We start from the raw sequence: 21,808 nt of genomic DNA on the forward strand, positions 1-21,808 counted from the left end.
CCACACACTTCGCTCAAAACACACCTCACATTAAAAAAAGTTTTTTAATCGAAGTGTTGTTGATTTCCAATGTTGTGTCAGTTTCAGGGGTACAGCCAAGTGATTCACATACATATATATATATGACTGAATATATATATTTTATTTTTCAGATTCTTTACCATTATAGGTTATAAGATATTAAGTATAGTTCCTTGTGCTATATAGTAGATCCTTGTTGTTTAGTTTATATATAGTAGTGTGTATCTGTTCATCCCAACCTCCTAGTTTATCCTTCCCCATCCCCGTTTCCCCTTTGGTAACCATAATCTTGTTTTCTATGTCTGTGAGTCTATTTCTGTTTTGTAAATGAGTTCATTCATGCCATTTTTTTAAGATTCCACCTATAAGTGATATCATATGATATTTTTCTCTGACTTACTTTACGTAGTATGACAATCTCTAGGTCCATCCATGTTGTTACGAATGGCATTGTTTCATTATTTTTTTATGGCTGAGTAATATTCTATTGTGTATATGTACCACATCTTCTTTATCCATTCATCTGTCAATGGACATTTAGGTTGCTTCCCTGTCCTGGCTATTGTAAATAGTGCTGCAGTGAACATTGTGGTACATGTATCTTTTCGAATTATGGTTTTCTCCAGGTATATGCCCAGGAGTGGGATTGCTGGATCATATGGTAGCTGTATTTTTTAGTTTTTTAAGGAACCTCCATCCATACTGGCTGCACCAATTTACATTCCCACCAACAGTGTAGAAGTGTTCCCCTTTCTCCATACCTCTCCAGCATTTATTATTTGTAGGCTTTTTGATGATGGCCATTCTAACTGGTGTGAGGTGATACCTCATTGTAGTTTTAATTTGCATTTCTTTAATAATTGGTGATGTTGAGCATCTTTTCATGTACCTGTTGGCCAATCTGTATGTCTTCTTTGGAGAAAGGTCTGTTTCGGTCTTCTGCTCATTTTTGATTGTGTTGTTTGTTTTTTTGATATTGAGCTGTATGAGCCATTTGTATATTTTAGAAATTAAGCCCTGTCTGTAACATCATTTGCTAATATTTTGTCCCCTCCTGTAGGTTGTCTTTTCATTTAGTTTATGGTTTCCTTTGTTGTGCAGAAGCTTTTAAATTCAATTAGGTCCTGTTTGTTTATTTTTGCTTTTATTTCCATTACTCGAGGAGACAGATCCAAAAAATTGCTGCAAAAAACACACCTCACATTTTAAGTCCAAGATCTGCATGTATCCTAAAACAGGAGAGGAAAGACCTTTTTATGAGTAGCTGCATTTGACAGAATCAGATTTATTCATGAGAATAATATTTTATTTGTACTTTATAATTGACTATATCCTTTAAATTGTTAGTGAAGTTTGGTATTGGGTAAGATCACCGAATCACATAAGATTCATGTGAATCTAATTTGACAATTAAACCTTGTGTTGTAATGCATTTGGTTTGCTAATAGGTTATTTAAGATTTTTGCATCTATATAAAATCTATGTATAAGAGAAATTGGCCTATACTTTTGCTTTCTTGTAATGTACTTGTTGAGTTTGGGTATCGATGTTTTGTTGGCTTCATAAGACAAGTTAGAGAGCATTCCCTCTTTTTTTATTCTCTAGAAGAGTTTGTTAAAGTGGAAATATTACTTCCTTAAATATTTGGAAAATTAACTATTGGAGGCAGTAAGGCCTGGAATTATTTCATGAGAAGGTTTAATTATGGATTCAGTTGCTTTCATAGATACAGAGATTATGAAAGGGCGGGAACCAAGAACTCTCTAGAGGGCAACAAATGTAGAAAAACTACACTTGAAGGGGAAGAAGTGAAAATTGTGTCTTCTTGGTCTCAATGTTCTTTCTCTATAAAGTAAATAGTGTTCTGGCTAGCAGATTTTTTCATCAGTTCAACAAATATTTATTGGATGTTTACTATGTATCAGACATATTCTGCAAGGCAGTGAAGATATAATTATAAACAAATATTGTCCTTGACCTCATGAAGCTTACAGTCTGTTGGGGAAAACATGCACTGGAAGGGCAATTACAAAATATTATTTACTTGTGACTGTACTGAGTCACATAAAAAAAGTAGTAAATATTTATGAAGGCCATTGTTGAAACTGAGTAAGACATGCCAAGCAATATTGAGGGCCCAGCTGAGGTGGAGATGATAAATTAGTAAAGCCATCAGACTGCACAGCTGTGTAATTTTTTTTCCAGCCATGATACACAACAAAGACTTGGGAACAAAGAGGGTAAATTATCAGATCCATCTAATATTGGGCATTTGCAGGATGGTTAAATTAAAAGGATGAGGAAACAAGGACCCTGACACTATAGGGACACACACATGTTTCCTAAGGATGGTTCTCATCCAAGTTTAGTGCTTGGAAGTTAGGAGATTCTTTTTGTTTCCCCAGATCCTGATTCTGCTGGTGATTCTGACATGTTCGTTCTTTTTCTGGATTTTATTCACTTATTGGAAAGACAGTTGGCTCACCGTTGGGCTGTCACTGCAGGTAAGCACCGTCCATCCTTAGTTGTAGCCCTGTCTGTTCAGATGTGTTCAGCTTGACTTTTGGCTTTCCCCCAGGTCTTTGCTCCCTACATACACCTGAGCAGCATATCTGTGATGGTTATGCTTTCCTGGCCTGTGGCCTTCTACCTGATCCATTTGGAAGGAGAAGGTATGTCCTGTGGGTGAAACCCTGCCTAATTCTTTCAGCTCTGGCTTTAACTTCCATACTTAGTAAAACAAGCTTAGTAGATAGCCAGCACTATACCTCTTTGAAATTCATTTAGCTCGTTACTCAAGCCAAGATCCTTGTGGTCAGACTCACAACCCAACATGGCCTGTCATAGCATTTCTCTGGCCAAATAGTCCTTTTTCTAAAGATGGATTCTCCTTCTAGAAAAACAAGAATTTTCTCTCTGTTGTTACACATTGACTGGGAATGGATTGGAGTAGCTGGTGGGAGGGTAGAGGCAATTTTAATTTTATTTGACCAGTGATGGTACAAGTCACAGTTCTTTTAGTTTGTATTCAAATATTGCTATTTTAAACTGAAGAACCAGGTGCAGATATCCCTGGATACATCTTAGTACTTCATAGCAGGCCCTGGTTAGTCCCTGTCACGCCGGGGAACTTCCATCAGCAGCAGAAATGTCTACCTCTGCCACTGTTTTCCTCTTCAATGTTTGCCCTAATATCATGGAAACAAACAAGAATCAGAGCTGTACATGAAACAGTTTTCAGAGTGGAGTTATCTCTCAGCACCTTATTGAGAAACCAGTAGGACATTTTTCTGTGTCTCTTTTTTACTACTGGTTAAACAAGGAGTGCTTGCTTCCTGACTTGTGCGAGGATGCAGGCAAGAGAAAGACTTGGTTGGCAGTATTGCCATTGTGTGTTTGTACACATGTGTGTGTATAGGTGGAGGGTGAATTTTAGGAAATGTACCTGGGGGCAGGATCTTCAAGCGGACAATAATGCACTGTTTTCTTTTGCATTTCCTAAATTTTTAGGTAGAATCAGAAGATACCAGATGGCGTGTTATAAGAGAAAAAGAAACAAGAGGTGTAATGTGCTTATAAAGTTGAGAGGTTAGAGCTGGAGATCTAGATTTGAAAGTGATATAGGTAGTAATTTAAAATGTACAAATGGGTAACATCTTCAGAGGTCTAAAATAGTAAGTGTTGGGCAGTGGCAAGTGATAACAGGTTTTGTGGTCAGGCTGTGTGTGTGTGTGTGTGTGTGTGTGTGTGTGTGTGTGTGTGAGAGAGAGAGAGAGAGAGAGAGAGAGAGAGAGAAATACTCAATATTTATTGAGTACCTGTGATGTCAACTATCATATCAACTCTATGAGATAGATGTTAGTAGCAGGATAGCTCCATTTTTCAGAATGGAGGTTAAGCAACATGTCTGATTCACACAATTAGAAGTGGTAGAGTCTGGCTTTGAAGTCAGATTTCTGTCAACTAGTATCCCTTCTGCTATGCCTCACTGCCTTCAATATAGTGGCATTTTAGGCTGATCTTTAAAGGGCTTCAGGGCTTTCTCAGAGGCAACTGAACTATTCCTTCTGAGAAGATATTCCTTAACATTTCCTCTCTTTTGCTTCCCACTTCTTGTACAATTCACTCCCTTGTAAATTTGCATTTGTAATAATATTTACTTAATTATAATGCATATATTTGGATATTCTTTTGCTTTCAAATCATTGAGAGAACATAAGGATGTGACAGAAATATAGAGTAAATCAGTGAGTCCACAGAGTCAGTGAACCCATGGACTGGGTATTTATTGACTGTTGCTTTGGGATAGTTAGTTGCTTGGGATGGTTCTCCATTCCTGTTTGCCTTTTTTTTTTTTTTTCTTACTTCCCCTTCTCTCCAACTTTTTCAGCTCTACAAGTGGCTATTGGAGTGCCCTTTTTTCTCATCCTTTTGTGTCTCTATTTGCTTCCATTGGGGATTTATTCTCCCTGTATTCAAGAGAAGGATAAATTGGGACCCAAGCCGAACTTCTTTGGACATAGAGGTGCACCCATGGTAGGTCTGAGCCTGATGGATGTGGGTGAGTACAGGTATGCATGGATTTGTGGATGAGACAAGGGAACATCAGATCTTAGGAACTCCTGGAGAAGTAAAGGGTTTGGCTTGAGATGACAAGAATAAGGAATTAATTGTAGAGGTTGGACTCGAACCCAGGTCACCTAATTCTCAGTCCATTTCTCTTTATTGTGCCCAGTGACATTGCATCAGATGAGCAGAGTCCCCGAATCAGATTGGGTAGAGCAAAATGTAGGCAGGTTCTTTGAAAAAAGAGCCAGGGGAGCCAAACTCTGTTTCCTAAAGTCCTTTTGTTACTGGGCCCCTTCCCTACCCTAAAAGAGATGTTGGCAGAAAAGACTCTGAGATTAAGGGCCTGGTGTCCTTTTCTTCCACAGCTGGGGCCTGAGAATACCATGATGGCCTTTGAGAAAGCTGTTGAACATGGGGCCTTTGGGCTGGAGAGTGATGTACAAATGAGGTAGGAAAGAAGGGGGTGGGAGGAGAAAAGACCAGTACCATGGAAGACTCCAGCCTGGCTCAAGTTGTACAGAGGGCAAGCCCTGGGGAGTTTCTCCTGTGTTCACATGGCACATCTGCACATAACATACATACACGAACCACTTCTTTACAAACCATATATCTGCACCCCTACATTCTCAATCACAGGTTCATAAATTATACACACGCTATGTAGTCTCTACTCTTAATTCAAATTTGTCCCCCCTGCCAACATGCTTACAACTTATCCCCACACCCTACGTTAGCAATCTATTTAACTAACATTCCCTGGGAACTTACTATATTCCTACTATATCCTTCTTCTGAGTGCTGGGTAGAGGCAGATGAGTCAGAGTCCTGCCTAAGAGCTGTTCCCAGACAGTGAAGGAGGCATAGCATGTTTACAAATAACCTTACTCCATTTATAAGTTTAACATTTTAAATAGCATTTTTCAGGGCCTTTGAATAATATTTAATGCATTTTAGTTGAATACTTTAGAAACTGAAATTATGCATTTAATGTGTTTTCTTTTTAAGGTACTGCAGTTGTTTAAATCTTTTCAGAATACTTGGGTAATTCTTATAAATCTAACACATTAAATGTATAACAGTATAAACCTTAAATGTTTCAATATATTTCAAGTCCTTTTATAAATGAGATTTGAACTTATAATTACAAATCTAGATCACTCAATTTCATATTTTAAATTGGATTTACAAAGGTAACCTTGCCAAATTATCTTTATTATTTTATTTATTTATTTTAAATTTTAAGAGTTTTTTTGAACAAAAATCGATTCAAATCAGGCAGAACCAAATCAGAAGTCATTAGGAACACTCCTCAGCTAAGAACCAGGGGAGAGACTTACAGAGAGAGGGTACAGAAACCAAGAAAGGACATTATTTGATTGACTTTAGCATAAAGCCTAGGTAACTGTGTTTGGATGCCCTTAGGTTTCGGTTTTTTGTAACCTTGAGGCTCAGATTTTGGTTTGCTTATGTAGGCTGCCCGGCATTCAAGTCCCCTCAGTCCAATGGCCTCCTTGTCTAATTAATTTAACAAGAGTTATCTATAATAAGGTGATGGAGAGAAACCAGATTCTGCAAATTTGTGGGCCAAAACATGCTTAATTCGGAAGGAATTTCCCCAGGATGATTGGTCTATACTTTGAGAGGTAATATCAGATCACCTCATTTTTATTTAAAAAAATTTTTTTAATTTAAAAAAATTTTTTAAACTTAAAAAAATTTATTTATTTTATTCATTTACTTTTGGCTGCGTTGGATCTTCGTTGCCACATGAGGGCTTTCTCCAGTTGCAACAAGCGGGGGCCACTCCTTGTTGCGGTGCAAGGGCCTCTCATTGCGTTGGCTTCTCTCATTGCAGAGCATGGGCTCTAGGCGTGCGGGCCTCAGCATTTGTGGCACACAGACTCACACGGACTCAGTAGCTGTGTCACGCAGGCTCAGTAGTTGTGGTGCACAGGCTTAGATCAGTCTCTAGATCCATCCACATCTCAACAAATGACCCAATATCGTTCCTTTTTATGGCTGAGTAGTATTCCATTGTATATATGTACCACATCTTCTTTATCCATTCGTCTGTTGATGGGCATTTAGGTTGCTTCTGTGACCTGGCTATTGTAAACAGTGCTGCAATGAACATTGGGGTGCATGTGTCTTTTTGAATTATGGTTTTCTCAGGGTATATGCCCAGTAGTGGGATTGCTGGGCCATATGGTAATTCTATTTGTAGTTTTTTAAGGAACCTCCATACTGTTCTCCATAGTGGCTGTATCAATTTACATTCCCACCAACAGTGCAAGAGAGTTCCCTTTTCTCCACACCCTCTCCAGCATTTATTGTTTGTAGATTTTCTGATGATGCCCATTCTAACTGGTGTGAGGTGATACCTCATTGTAGTTTTGATTTGCATTTCTCTAATAATTAGTGATGTTGAACAGCTTTTCATGTGCTTCTTGGCCATCTGTATGTCTTCTTTGGAGAAATGTCTATTTAGTTCTTCTGACCATTTTTGGATTGGGTTGTTTGTTTTTTTTAATATTGAGCTGAATGAGCTGTTTATATATTTTGGAGATTAATCCTTTGTCTGTTGATTCATTTGCAAATATTTTCTCCCATTCTGACGGTTGTTTTTTTGTCTTCTTTGTAGTTTCCTTTGCTTTGCAAAAGCTTTTAAGTTTCATTAGGTTCCATTTGTTTATGTTTCTTTTTATTTCCATTACTCTAGGAGGTGGATCAAAAAAGGTCTTGCTGTGATTTCTGTCAAAAAGTGTTCTTCCTGTGTTTTCCTCTAAGAGTTTTATAGTGTCCAGTCTTACATTTAGGTCTCTAATCCATTTTGAGATTATTTTTGTAAATGGTGTTAGGGAGTATTCTAATTTCATTCTTTTACATGTAGCTGTCCAGTTTTCCCAGCACCACTTATTGAAGAGACTGTCTTTTCTCCATTGTGTATCCTTGCCTCCTTTGTCATAGATTAGTTGACCGTAGGTGCATGGGTTTATCTCTGGGCTTTCTATCTTGTTCCATTGATCTATATTTCTGTTTTTGTGCCAGTACCATATTGTCTTGATTACTGTAGCTTTGCAGTATAGTCTGAAGTCAGGGAGTTTGATTCCTCCAGCTCCGTCTTTTCCCCTCAAGACTGCTTTGGCTATTCGGGATCTTTTGTGTCTCTATACAAATTTTAAGATTTTTTGTTCTAGTTCTGTAAAAAGTGCCATTGGTAATTTGATAGGGATTACATTAAATCTGTAGATTGCTTTGGGTAGTATAGTCATTTTTACAATATTGATTCTTCCAATCCAAGAACATGGTATATCTCTCCATCTGTTGGTATCATCTTTCATTAGTGTCTTATAATTTTCTGCATACAGGTCTTTTGTCTCCTTAGGTAGGGTTTATTCCTAAGTATTTTATTCTTTTTGTTGCAGTGGTAAATAGGAGTGTTTCCTTAATTTCTCTTTCAGATTTTTCATCATTAGTGTATAGGAATGCAAGAGATTTCTGTGCATTAATTTTGTATCCTGCCACTTTACCAAATTCATTGATTAGCTCTAGTAGTTTTCTGGTGGCATCTTCAGGATTCTGTATGTAGAGTATCATGTCATCTGCAAACAGTGACAGTTTTACTACTTCTTTTCCAATTTGTATTCCTTTTATTACTTTTTCTTCTCTGATTGCCGTGGCTAGGACTTCCAATACTATGTTCAATAATAGTGATGAGAGCGGACATCCTTGTCTTGTTCCTGATCTTAGAGGAAATCCTTTCAGGTTTTCACTATTGAGAATGATGTTTGCTGTGGGTTTGTTGTATACGGCCTGTATTATGTTGAGGTACGTTCCCTCTGTGACCACTTTCTGGAGAGTTTTTATCATAAATGGGTATTGAATTTTGTCAAAAGCTTTTTCTGCATCTATTGAGATGATCATATGGTTTTTTTTCTTCCGTTTGTTAATATGGTGTATCACATTGATTGATTTGCATATATTCAAGAATCCTTGCATCCCTGGAATAAATCCCACTTGATCATGGTGTATGAACCTTTTATGTTGTTATATTCTGTTTGCTAGTATTTTGTTGAGGATTTTTGCATCTATATTCATCAGTGCTATTGGTCTGTAATTTTCTTTTCTTGTAGTATCTTTGTCTGGTTTTGGTATCAGGGTGATACCTCATAGAATGAGTTTGGGAGTGTTCCTTGCTCTGCAATTTTTTGGAAGAGTTTGAGAAGGATGGGTGTTAGCTCTTCTCTAAATGTTTGATAGAATTCACCTATGAAGCCGTCTGGTCCTGGAATTTTGTTTGTTGGAAGATTTTTAATCACAGTTTCAACTTCATTACTTGTGATTGGTCTGTTCATATTTTCTATTTCTTCTTGGTTCAGTGTTGGAAAGTTGTACCTTTCTAAGAATTTGTCCATTTCTTCCAGGTCGTCCATTTTATTGGCATAGAGTTGCTTGTAGTAGTCTCTTAGGATACTTTGTATTTCTGCGGTGTCTGTTGTAACTTCTCCTTTTTCATTTCTAATTTTATTGATTTGAGTCCTCTCCCTCTTTTTCTTGATGAGTCTGGCTAATGGTTTATCCATTTTGTTTATCTTCTCAAAAAACAACCTTTTAGTTTTATTGATCTTTGCTATTGTTTTCTTTGTTTCTATTTCATTTATTTCTGCTCTGATCTTTATGATTTCTTTCCTTCTGCTAACTCTGGGATTTGTTTGTTCTTCTTTCTCTAGTTCCTTTAGGTGTAAGGTTAGATTATTTATTTGAGATTTTTCTTGTTTCTTGAGGTAGGCTTGTATAGCTATAAACTTCCCTCTTAGAACTGCTTTTTCTGCATCCCATAGGTTTTGGATTGTCGTGTTTTCTTTGGCATTTGTCTCTAGGTATTTTTTGATTTTCTCTTTGATTTCTTCAGTGATCTCTTGGTTATTTAGTAATGTATTGTTTAGCCTCCATGTGTTTGTGTTTTTTACGATTTTTTCCCTGTAATTCATTTCTAATCTCGTAACGTTGCAGTCAGAAAAGATGCTTGATATGATTTCAATTTTCTTAAATTTACTGAGCCTTGATTTGTGACCCATGATGTGATCTATCCTGGAGAATGTTCCATGCGCACTTGAGAAGAAAGTGTAATCTGCTGTTTTGGGATGGAATGTCCTATAAATATCAATTAAATCTATCTGGTCTGTTGTGTCATTTAAAGCTTCTGTTTCCTTATTTATTTTTCTTTTGGATGATCTGTCCATTGGTGTAAGTGAGGTTTTAAAAAGTCCTCCACTGTTATTGTGTTACTGTCGATTTCCTCTTTTATAGCTATTAGCAATTGCCTCATGTATTGAGGTGCTTCTATGTTGGGTGCATATATATTTATAATTGTTATATCTTCTTCTTGGATTGATCCCTTGATCATTATGTAGTGTCCTTCCTTATTTCTTGTAACATTCTTTATTTTAATGTATTTTATCTGATACGAGTATTGCTACTCTAGCTTTTTTTTGATTTCCATTTGCATGGAATATCTTTTTCTATCCCCTCACTTTCAGTCTGAATGTGTCCCTAGGTCTGAAGTGGGTCTCTTGTTGACAGCATATATATGGGTCTTGTTTTTGTATCCATTCAGCAAGCCAGTGTCTTTTGGTTGGAGCATTTAATTCATTCACGTTTAAGGTAATTATCGATATGTATGTTTCTATGACCATTTTCTTAATTGTTTTGGGTTTGTTTTTGTAGGTCCTTTGATTCTCTTGTGTTTCCCACTTTGAGAAGTTCCTTTAGCATTTGTTGTAGAGCTGGTTTGGTGGTGCTGAATTCTCTTAGCTTTTGCTTGTCTGTAAAGCTTTTGATTTCTCCATAGAATCTGAATGAGATCCTTGCCGGGTAGAGTAATCCTGGTTGTAGGTTCCTCCCTTTAATCACTTTAAGTATATCTTGCCACTCTCTTCTGGCTTGTAGAGTTTCTGCCGAGATATCAGCTGTTATCCTTATGGGAGTTCCCTTGTATGTTATTTGTCATTTTTCCCTTGCTTCTTTCAATAATTTTTCTTTGCTTTAATTTTTGCTAGTTTGATTACTGTGTGTCTTGGCATGTTTCTCCTTGGGTTTATCCTGTATGGGACTCTCTGTGCTTCCCGGACTTGATTAACTATTTCCTTTCCCATATTAGGGAAGTTTTCAACTATAATCTCTTCAAATATTTTCTCAGTCCCTTTCTTTTTCTCTTCTTCTTCTGGGACCCCTATAATTCGAATGTTGGTGCGTTTAATGTTGTCCCAGAGGTCTCTGAGACTGTCCTCAGTTCTTTTCATTGTTTTTTCTTTATTCTGCTCTGCAGTAGTTATTTCCACTATTTTATCTTCCAGGTCACTTATCCGTTCTTCTGCCTCAGTTATTCTGCTACTGATCCCATCTTGAGTATTTTTAATTTCATTTATTGTGTTGCTCATCATTGCTTGCTTCCTCTTTATTTCTTCTAGGTCCTTTTTAAATGTTTCTTGCTTTTTGTCTATTCTATTTCCATGATTTTGGATCATCTTTATCATTATTCTGAATTCTTTTTCAGGTAGACTGCCTATTTCCTCTTCATTTGTTAGGTCTGGTGGTTTTTTACCTTCTTCATCTGCTCTGTGTTTTTTGGTCTTTTCATTTTGCTTACTGTGTTTGGGGTCTCCTTTTTGCAGGCTTCAGGTTTGTAGTTCCCGTTGTTTTTGGTGGCTGTCCCCAGTGGCTAAGGTTGGTTTAGTGGGTTGAGTAGGTTTCCTGGTTGGGGCGGCTAGTGCCTGTGTTCTGGTGAATGAGGCTGTATCTTGTCTTTCTGCTGGGCAGGTCCACGTCTGGTGGTGTGTTTTGGGGTGTCTGTAGCCTTATTATGATTTTAGGTGGCCTCTCTGCTAATGGATGGGGCTTTAGTCCTGTCTTTCTAGTTGTTGGGCATAGGGTGTCCAACACTGTAGCTTGCTGGTTGTTGAGTGAAGCTGGGTCTTGGTGTTGAGATGGAGATCTCTGGGAGATTTTCACCGTTTGATATTACACGGAGCTGGGAGGTGTCTTGTGGACCAGTGTCCTGAAGTTGGTTCTCCCACCTCAGAGACACAGCCCTGATGCCTGGCTGGAGCACCAAGAGCCTTTAATCCACACACCTCAGAATAAAAGGGAGAAAAAATAGAAAGCAAAGAAAAAAGGAAGGGAGGAAGGAAGAAAGGAACAAAGAAAGGAAGAAAGAAGATAAAGTAGGATAAAGTAAAGTTATTAAAATAAATAATTATTAAGAAGAAAAATTTTAAAAAGTAAAACAAAAAATGGGTTGGTCAGAACCCTAGGACAAATGGTGAAAGCAAAGCTATACAGACAAAATCTCACACAGCATCACACAAGTACACACTCACAAAAAGAGAAAAGGGGGAAAATAATAATATATCTTGCTCCCGAAGTCCACCTCCTCAATTTGGGATGATTTGCTGTCTATTCAGGTATTCCACAGATGCAGGGCACTTCAAGTTGATTGTGGAGATTTAATCCGCTGCTTCTGAGGCTGCTGGGAGAGACCTCCCCCTCTCCTCTTTGTTTGCACGGCTTCCGGGGTTCAGCTTTGGACTTGGCCCCGCCTCTGCGCATAGGTCGCCCGAGGGCATCTGCTCCTCACTCAGACAGGACAGGGTTAAAGGAGCAGCTGATTTGGGGGCTCTGGCTCAGGCCAGGGGTGGGAGGGGTACGGGTGTGGTTCGAGTGCAGCAGCAGAGGCCAGTGTGACGTTGCACCAGCCTGAGGTGCTCCGTGTGTTCTCCCGGGGAAGTTGTCCCTGGATCCTGGGACCCTGGCAGTGGTGGGCTGCACAGGCTCCCGGGAGGGGAGGTGTGGAGAGTGACCTGTGGTCGCACACAGGCTTCTTCGTGGCGGCAGCAGCAGCCTTAGCGTCTCATGCCTGTCTCTGGTGTCCGCACTGATAGCTGCGGCTCGCTGCCTTCTCTGGAGCTCCTTTACGCGGCGCGCTTAATCCCCGCTCCTCGTGCCCCAGGAAGCAAAGAGGGAAGAAAAGGTCTCTTGCCTCTTAGGCAGCTCCAGACTTCTCCCAGACTCCCTTCCGGCTAGCTGTGGTGCACTAACCCCTTCAGGCTGTGTTCACGCTGCCAGCCCCAGTCCTCTCCCGGCTTCCGACCAAACCCGAGCTTCAGCTCCCAGCCCCCACCTGTCCCGGCGGTGAGCAGACAAGCCTCTCGGGCTGGTGAGTGCTAGTCGGCATGGATCCTCTGCGGGAATCTCTCCGCTTTGCCCTCCGCGCCCTGTTACTAAGCTCTCCTCCGTGGCTCTGAAGCTTCCCGTCTCCGTCCGCGAAGGGGCTTCTAGTGTGTGGGAAATTTTCCTCCTTCACAGCTCCCTCCCACTGGTGCAGGTCCCGTCCCTATTCTTTTGTCTCTGTTTATTCTTTTGCCCTACCCAGGTATGTGGGGAGTTTCTTGCCTTTTGGAAGGTCTGAGGTCTTCTGCCAGCGTTCAGTGGGTGTTCTATAGGAGCAGTTCCACGTGTAGATGTATTTCTGATGTATCTGTGGGGAGGAAGGTGATCTCTGCATCTTACTCTAACGTCAGACAAAATCTCCATTCCTTTTTTTTAGTACTCCAACCACACATATATAATACTGCTTGATATTGTCTCACAGATCATTTGGATAGATTCTGTTGCTACATCTTCAAATTCACTGTTCTTTACATGATCTGTAATATCAAATATGCTGTTAAATTCATCTAGTGAAGTTTTCATTTCAGTTATTATATTTTTTCATCACTAGAATTTCCATTTATTTCTTTTTCATACCTCAGAGTTATGTCTTCATTATGTTCATGTGTTCCTTTGCATCTATTTTATGCATCATCTATATTTTTGTTTTACATGATTTAATACCCTTGTTTACTAATTGTCACCTCTGTCATTTCCAAGTTTGTCTTTATTGAGTAATTTCTCCTGGTTGTGGTTACATTTTCATACTTTTTTACGTGTCTGGTAAATTTTGGTTACATGCCAGACATTGTGATTTTGTCATTCTGGATGGTATATTTCTTGTATTCCTTTAAAGAATTTTGATCTTTTTCTAGCAGGCAGTTAAGTTACTTGCAGACTAGTTTGATCCTTTGGAGGCTTGTTTTTAAGTTCTTTTATGGAGGCTCTAAAGTAATTCTAGTTCTAAATTATTCCCATTTCAAAGGTGTGCCCATGTAATTATTGAGGTTGTTCCACTGATAGAACTTGAATGAATTACACCCCTGTGTGAGCTCTGCAAATTGTCTTACAACTTTCTGGTGATTTTCCTTTTCTTGGAAGTTGTTCTTGGCAAACTTCTTAGAGTTTTACTCTGCACATGTACAAATTGATATTTTTTGTTTTGTTTTTTTTTTTACAAATTGATATTAACCATACTTCAAGGGACCTCTGTACCTATTTCCCTGGAATGCTTTCTTTTTGCGTAGCTCCCATTGTCTCTGGGACTGTAGCCAACAAATTCTAGCTATCTTGACCTTTCCTTAATCTTTTCTCCTTCTCCTAATTTCAGTACAATAGCTGGGTACTTTTTAGATGCCCCCCTCCTTGCCCTATGCCACATTCCAGTATTTACCTGCAAGAATGAGGCCAGGGTAATGGTAGAGCCTATTTCATTTGTTTGCCTTTTCTCAGATAATTATACTGTGCTCCCCATTGTCCATTTCCTAAAAAAGTTAATTCTCTTATTTTATCCAATTAGATTTATTTATGGACAGGAGGCTAAGTCTCAATCCTGTTACTCCTTCATGGTCATTACAGAGTTCTCTTCATATATATTTTAATGATAAAGGAAGAGAGATTTTCATAAAAGCAGAGACTCTTCAAGGCAAATAGCTGATAACAGAAGTTTTCAGATAATAAACTTTTCTAATGATACCATCTGATGTGAAGGATCTAGGACTAGAAATACTCAGGGCAGTTGCCAGCTGGGAAATGAGTCAGAAGAACACAGGGAAATTGTGTAGGTACCTGCTTAGTATGGTTCTGGGGACCTCAGGGCCTTGCCCCATCCACTTCTCACTCACCTTACTCTCAGATCACTACTCTACCTATTGTTTTCTTGATCCATAAATTCCCTGGATAGGAAAGCTACTCTTTCACCATAGCTAACATGGTTATTATACACCACAAAATATTGCTTCCTTGGGCAGAAAAATATTGACATCAAAGTATAAATTACTGTTACTTATTCCTTTGCTAAGATTTGGGAGGGAGTAAGAAGCCCTAGTAAGACTTGTGACCTTGATGGACTGAGAACCCTATTTGCCAGGGAGGCTGAATTCAGCCTATCCACCTCTTCCCCTCTTTTCCCTCTCTGCCTGCAGTTATGATCATGTGCCTTTTCTCATGCATGACTCTGACCTGAGAAGAACAACCAATATCAATGAGGTCCTGCCAAATGCCTCTTTGACCCACCCTTCCTTATTTGATTGGGATTTCCTGTCGACTCTGAATGCAGGCAAATGGTTTTCACATCCACAGGTAAGACACATTCCCCAGCTCAAGAAACCTGCATTGACCCTCTTCTGTATGAGGTTATGTGCTGCTCCTGGAGATAAAGACTTTAGATGAAGATAAGCAAGTATACACACAATTTCATCACAGTTTGGTAGCAGGACTGTTGATAGTATTTGCAGGAGCACTGTTCCAGTAATGCAGTCAGTCTAATTGCTGCTTTTTACATTCACTGGAAATTCTGAAGACAAACTTGTAAATTTACTCTTGTCATTTATTTCTTTTTATCTAAGAATTTCATAAACTTTTAAGTGTACCTACCATGTAAATAGCATTTTCCTCAGTGTTTTGAGTAGCTCAGTCATCAGTGAGGCAGACTAGGAAACATCTATTCTTGATTCTTTCTTACCATTCAACAAATATTTATTGAGTACCTACTGGGCACGAGGCATATGGAATGGAATGGTGAATATACACCATCCAGTCCTACTGGAGTTCACAGTATAAGAAAGGCAATTGTAATACTTTGCAATAAATGCTAAACTAAAGTTAACTTCACATTGATCAGGAACACACAAGAACAATTTCTAACTCAGTTTGAGGGATAGCTATGGGGGATTCTGGGAGAAGGAGATGTATAGGCGAGTAGAGTTATGGTAAAAATAGAAAGCTGTGTACAGTGTAATTTTGAGACAAGAGTGAATGATTCTACTTGAGAAAGTTGGAGATTACTTCATGAAAAGGTATCATTTGAGCTGAGTGAAGATCATTACTTGGGAACCATGGGCAGTGATAATCACTTGTTTCAGAGATTACAGTATACTGGAGCAAGAGGGGATGTGGTGTGTGTGTGTGTGTGTGTGTGTGTGTGTGTGTGTGTGTAAGAAAGAAAGAGAGAATGAAGGATGAAGGGAAGGAGAGAGAGAAAAAAGGAGGGGTAGGGAGGAGATGGGAGATAGATTGGGAGAAGAATCTGGGAAAACATGTTATGAGAAGATTATAGCAGTGCGTAAATAACAAGTTAGAGAGTTTGGAATTATCCTGAATATTTTAAAGTGGGTAAAACAAAAGGTTAGATTTACATTTGCTAAAAGTCAAGCCTGTCTTCTCAAGATAGATTAAAGAAAACAAAACAACTTACATTTTCCAGGTTATCATATATCTAGAGGGAATCATGTAACCTAGGTTTTACCAATCAGATATACTCATTCTGAGTCTTTGATTTTGACAATAAACATCTGAGCAGGACAGACAGCAGGCATTCATATTGCCAGCACCTATGGCAGCAGAGCTAGCATGGTTGGGGGGCATTTGTGGTAATAGCTCTCTAATCAGGTAATTGTGGAATTAGGGAAATAAATCATCAGTTATTTTGATTATGTATTGAGATGGAATGGGATTTTATTTATATTTGATGTTAATCCTGAAGACTGATTTGATACTTTTTCATGTTAAAAAAGTAAAAAAAAAACTGTGTACGGATAGACTTATCCACTTCTAATTCATTCTATTAACTAGTGTTAATATAAGGGATAGCTGAAATTTGATTTGTAATGACTGTATCACCTCAGAATACTTATTCTCCTATGAGTATATAGCCTATAAATGCTGTTTCCGTATGTGAAAATAATGGGATCAATCTGATATTCCAGGTTTCTGTGTGTATTTAGGCTCTGTATATAAGTCTCACTATACATGAATAAATAGACACGTACAAACTAGAGATGCTTCGTTAGTATATATATACATCAGATTAGTTAGCCATAGGTAATGTTCTGGCAAATGTGTATTCCAAATGAAAAGGCTGTTATTGTATCTGATGTGTAATGTATGGTTTGTAAAAGTCTTACTTATTGTAAGTGGTAGGGTTGGATATGTTATTTTAATAATTTTTGTGTATTTTTTAGGATTAATAGTTTTATTTTAGCATATTTAGGTGGTATGTTTGCAGTGTTTAGTTATACTATTACTCTGGTTACTGAAGGGTATCCTGAAACCTCAACTTCAAATATGGTTATCTAGGGGGCTTTATTTTAGGTTTGATTGTAGAGCTTTCTTTGCTTGCATGCTGCACAGTCAGAAGTGGTTGAAGTGGTGGCACATGATTTAAGATTTGGATGTTTGGATAATTTTTCATTGCAAAGAAGTTGGTTTTGTTTGTGAAGGTTATTCTGGGTTGCTCTTTATTGGTTGGTTGTAGTTATGGATTGATGGTGGTGGTGAATTGATTATTATTTGTCAGTATAGTTATTACTCTTTAGATTACTTGTGAAAATTAAGTACTTAATCTGATCAATAATGAAATAAAAATAGATATATAAGTTCTGGGAATTGCCTGTAGAAGATCAGCTGAGTTCCTGTTTTGCCAGTAAAAGCAACATTTCTCTGGAGCATTTTTATATCCTTTTGTGAAAGTATAAATCTCAAAAAATATAATTCTCATGCATATAGATAGTGAGCAGGGTATAAGTTTTATTTAGCACATTAATGTGGGAACAAGCAAGATGGCAAAACCCACTCAAAAGAGAAGTGAGAAACCAACATGCGGATAGTCAGAGCAACAAAGAAATGCTGAAACTACATTGCTAAATTGGATACAAACCTATCATGTTAACTTGGTTAATATACTCTATGATAATAAAAACATACCTTTGGAGTTATCTTCTCTATCAAAAATCATCTGCATCTCTACTGGACAAAAATCATTTCCATTTTTATTAGTTTTCTACAAGTCAACATCTAACTTTACATAGTCTGGCCCTAATCAATAGTAAATAATATTGATAGTTCAAGGAAAGTTACATTCCCATAAGAGTCAGATGACCCTTAGGTCAACCCTTAAACAGTGTGCTACCATGATATTACAGGGCCCAGCAATCACCTTTTGCCTTATTGCTAAGTTTTGAATAATTTAACTCTCCTCTTGTGATCATAAATAACTTCTGTGGATTATTTAGAGACTGCTCTCATTGTGATTTGTATTATTTGGCTTTATTAATTTACATCAGTACAATAAAAATGGTCAATTAACACACATTAGGTTCCTTTTTTATAATCAGCAAATCTAGAATCCGACCACGTTAGACAACTGCTAAGACCATTAAATTAGGTTTTGTCCCGAGAGTATGTATGGAGTCTAGAATTTCATTTTTAATAAAATCTTTCCAGAACTCTTTTTATCACTATTATTTACAAAATAAATTCATTTGCGCCAGGTTTCACCTGTATACTTCCAGATGTGGGCAAATTCCTCTCTCCTTTTCCTGCAAGTCTGTGGCCATTCTTACTACTTGTAATGCTGGGACAATGTACAACAACAGACACCAGACAGTTTGCCTAGGAAGGCTTGTAGACATTGGTTCCAAATACCAATTAGATCTGTGTCCTTAGTGGGGACTGGAGGCTTGTCATATCAGGTTGAATGAAATGTATCCTCAAATATGATCCTTTAGGAATGGCCTTGATTACACAATCAATTTGTCCAATAATATCCCAGTGAAAGGAGGACAGATTTTTATTCAACACATGCAAATGACTGTATTGCCATGAAACATAGAGACTCAGTAAAAAGTATTTGTACCTGAATTCTGAGGGGTGGTGAGAACAAGATACTAAATAGAAAGTATGTTTTTCATAAGCATAAGAGTTAGAGAATAGTCAAAAGAGAATGGGTTTTCTCATATGCCCATCAGAAAATAGAATGTTAAAAATAATACCAACAAAATTCCAAACTGAATAAGCATGATTATACTGCTCTCATCAGTTCATTCAATCTGGCATAGGTAATGTCCTGCTATGTCTAGGGTTATCAGTGTGCTTCCACAAAGTTATCTGCTCCTGCGCTAAAATTTAATCTTGGAAATTCTGACTCAGTCCCCTGATACAGATGGATTGATGTCTAATTGACATGATGGTGTCAGCTTACATTGGGAAGCCTGTTTCCATGAGTTTATTCTTTGCATATCAATAGATAAGAAAGAATCCATACGGTCCTTTCAAACAAGATTTTGAGTCTAGCCTTTCCAATTTCTGATCTATATCTTTCAGAAAAAAACCTTCAGACAAACATGGGAATAAAGCAGAAACCACATGATAATTAAACTGAATTTGTTTGATTAATTTATTATCGTAAACAACAGTGTCAGAAAGGAGAATAAAAATACTTTTAATATGGTATAATACATAACTGTTTTCAAAAGATTTGGTTTATTTCCCTTAAGATAAGACATATTATGGGCATTGAGAATATTAACTGCTCTCCTTGTTCTTCCAATCCATTCTTTAAAACTTAAAAAATTGTCAAACTCTGAAACATATTTATATTATTATTTTACCTGCGAAATATTGACTGGGAAAGTAAAGGTTCCCTTTTTATATTTTACAGCTCCTACCATATTGTAGGCTTAATACACGAGCAGTTTTTATAACAGTGTTGAACTGTATATGAAACATTGATGTTTCTACTTCTGGCCATGAAAATTTATAGGTGCTACATGTGCCCTCCTGACATAAATAACTAGAAAATCAGAAAAAATATATGAAATATCCATTCTCAGATGCTGGACAGCAGTCAGTGCAGAACTGTGATCTGTGAAAGAAGGGAATAATAGGAGAGTGTTATGATTGCCCTCATGTTCTGCCTGGAGGCATGTTCTAGCTATCACACAGCAGAAAGAACCTAAGCAAAGCATGGCAATCTTGTGAAACTGAGGAGAGAGAGATTGGATTTTTGGGAGATCAAGGCGGCAGTAATTTTGAGGGAAGAATACCAAAAGGGAGAGAGAACTCTACAGAGAAGGACCTCTAGAAATCTTCATGGCGTCTGCTTGAGCATGTTGTTGCTATCTAAGAGGTACACAAATAGAGGGAAGCGCCACAAGCCTGGGCAAAATACTACTAGGGAGCTTTTAGCTGAACCATTCTAAGAGCTCACATGGGTCTGGAAGATATTCAAGTTCTAACTAGCCATATTGGAAGCTAGACTTTGTTGGGCATATGGGGCCTTCAGTAAAAACCCCAGAAAGGTCACACCTCAGTAATAGGGCTAAATAAGCCCTAGATTAAAGGGTATTTTACACCTGCTTTAAAAAATATCCAGTTGATTTGCTAGTAATGTAAATGCCTGCCAAAATTTTTTTTACTGCACTTTAAAGGAGACAACAATGTCAAGCTTCTAACAGTGCAGCAGTCACAGTGTCCAACAGCCAATAATAAAATTACTAGGTATTCAAAGAAGCAGGAACATGTGGCTTAAAACCAGGAGCAAATCTACTCATTAAAAAAAAAGATCCAGAAAAGACAGACTGATAGAAATGGTGTTTTAAACAGAAAGGGACTTTTAAAAAGCTATTACAATCTCTAGGTCCATCCACGTTGCTGCAAATGGCATTATATCTTTCTTTTTTTATGGCTGAGTAATATTCCATTGTATATATGTACCACATCTCCTTTATCCATTCCTCTGGTGATGGACATTTAGGGACCTAGAGATTGTCATACTGAGTGAAGTAAGTCAGACAGAGAAAGACAAATACCATATGATAGTACTTATATGTGGAATCTAAAAAAAAAAGGGTACAAATGAACTTGTCTACAAAATAGAAATAGAGTTACAGATGTAGAAAACAAACATGCTTACCAGGCGGTAAGTGGGGGAGGGATAAATTGGGAGATTGGGATTGACATATACACACCACTATATATAAATATATTATATTATATTTATATAAATATATAAATATAATTTACATATATAAATATATATATAAACTAAATAACTACTAAGGACCTACTGTATAGCACAGGGAACTCTACTCAATACTCTGTAATGGCCTATATGGGAAAAGATCTAAAAAGGAGTGGATATATGTATATGGATAACTGATTCACTTTACTGTACACTGGAAACTAACACATTAGAAATCATCTGTACTCCAATAGAAAATTTTAAAAAGAGCTTGTGTAAAATTTTTTTTAAAGCTATTACAACTGTATCAAGGATTTAAAGGAAAACAAGAACATAATGAGATACATAAGATATAAAAAGAACCAAATAGAGTTTCTATAACTAAGAAACTATAATGTTTGAAATTTAAAGTTCTGAGTATTTTCACAAGGGATATTAGTCTACATTTTTCTTTTCTGGTAATGTCATTATCTGGTTTTGGTGTTAAGATAATGCTGACCACATAAAATGAGTTGAAAGCATTCTGTCCTCTTTTATTTCCTGGAAGAAGCTGTGTAGAATTTGTATTATTTCTTCCTGTGTATTTGGTAGAATTCAACCGTAAACACACCTGAGCCTAAGTTTTCTTTGTTGGAAGGTGGTTATTTATAAGGTCAATTTCATTAATAGATACATGGCGTTCAGGTTATCTTTCTTCTTCAACTGTTGTTGATAGTTTGTGTTTTTTGAGGAATTGGTCTGTATCATTAAGTTGTTGAATTTATGGACAGAGTTGTTCATAATATTTCAAAATATTATCCTTTTAATGACTGTAGGATCAGTCATTGTATTTCCTCTATTATCCCTGCTTTTCATAATTTGTAGTTCTTTCCCCTTTTTGTTCAGCTAGCTAGAGATATATCAATTGCATTGATCTTGGCAAAGGAACAGTAAGGTTTCATTGATTTCTCTATTGTTTTTTGTTATTAATTTCATAGATTTTTGTTCAGATCTTTATATTGTATTTCTTTTGTTTGCCTTCAGTTTGATTTTTATCTTTTGTTTCTAGTG

At 37.5% G+C, this 21,808-nt stretch overlaps 1 protein-coding gene across 1 annotated transcript in view; it reads left to right on the forward strand.

Moving 5' to 3' along the window:
* GDPD4 (glycerophosphodiester phosphodiesterase domain containing 4) overlaps positions 1-21,808 on the forward strand; it is a 104,094-nt gene that overhangs the window by 13,630 nt on the left and 68,656 nt on the right. The window contains exons 4-9 of the mRNA XM_067039522.1: positions 2,427-2,525; positions 2,600-2,693; positions 3,532-3,609; positions 4,412-4,557; positions 4,956-5,038; positions 14,943-15,099. Coding sequence (XP_066895623.1) covers positions 2,427-2,525; positions 2,600-2,693; positions 3,532-3,609; positions 4,412-4,557; positions 4,956-5,038; positions 14,943-15,099 — 657 coding nt within the window. The remainder of the gene's footprint in view (positions 1-2,426; positions 2,526-2,599; positions 2,694-3,531; positions 3,610-4,411; positions 4,558-4,955; positions 5,039-14,942; positions 15,100-21,808) is intronic.

Source organism: Kogia breviceps, chromosome 7 (genome assembly GCF_026419965.1).
Source record: "Kogia breviceps isolate mKogBre1 chromosome 7, mKogBre1 haplotype 1, whole genome shotgun sequence".
NCBI lineage: Eukaryota > Metazoa > Chordata > Mammalia > Artiodactyla > Physeteridae > Kogia > Kogia breviceps.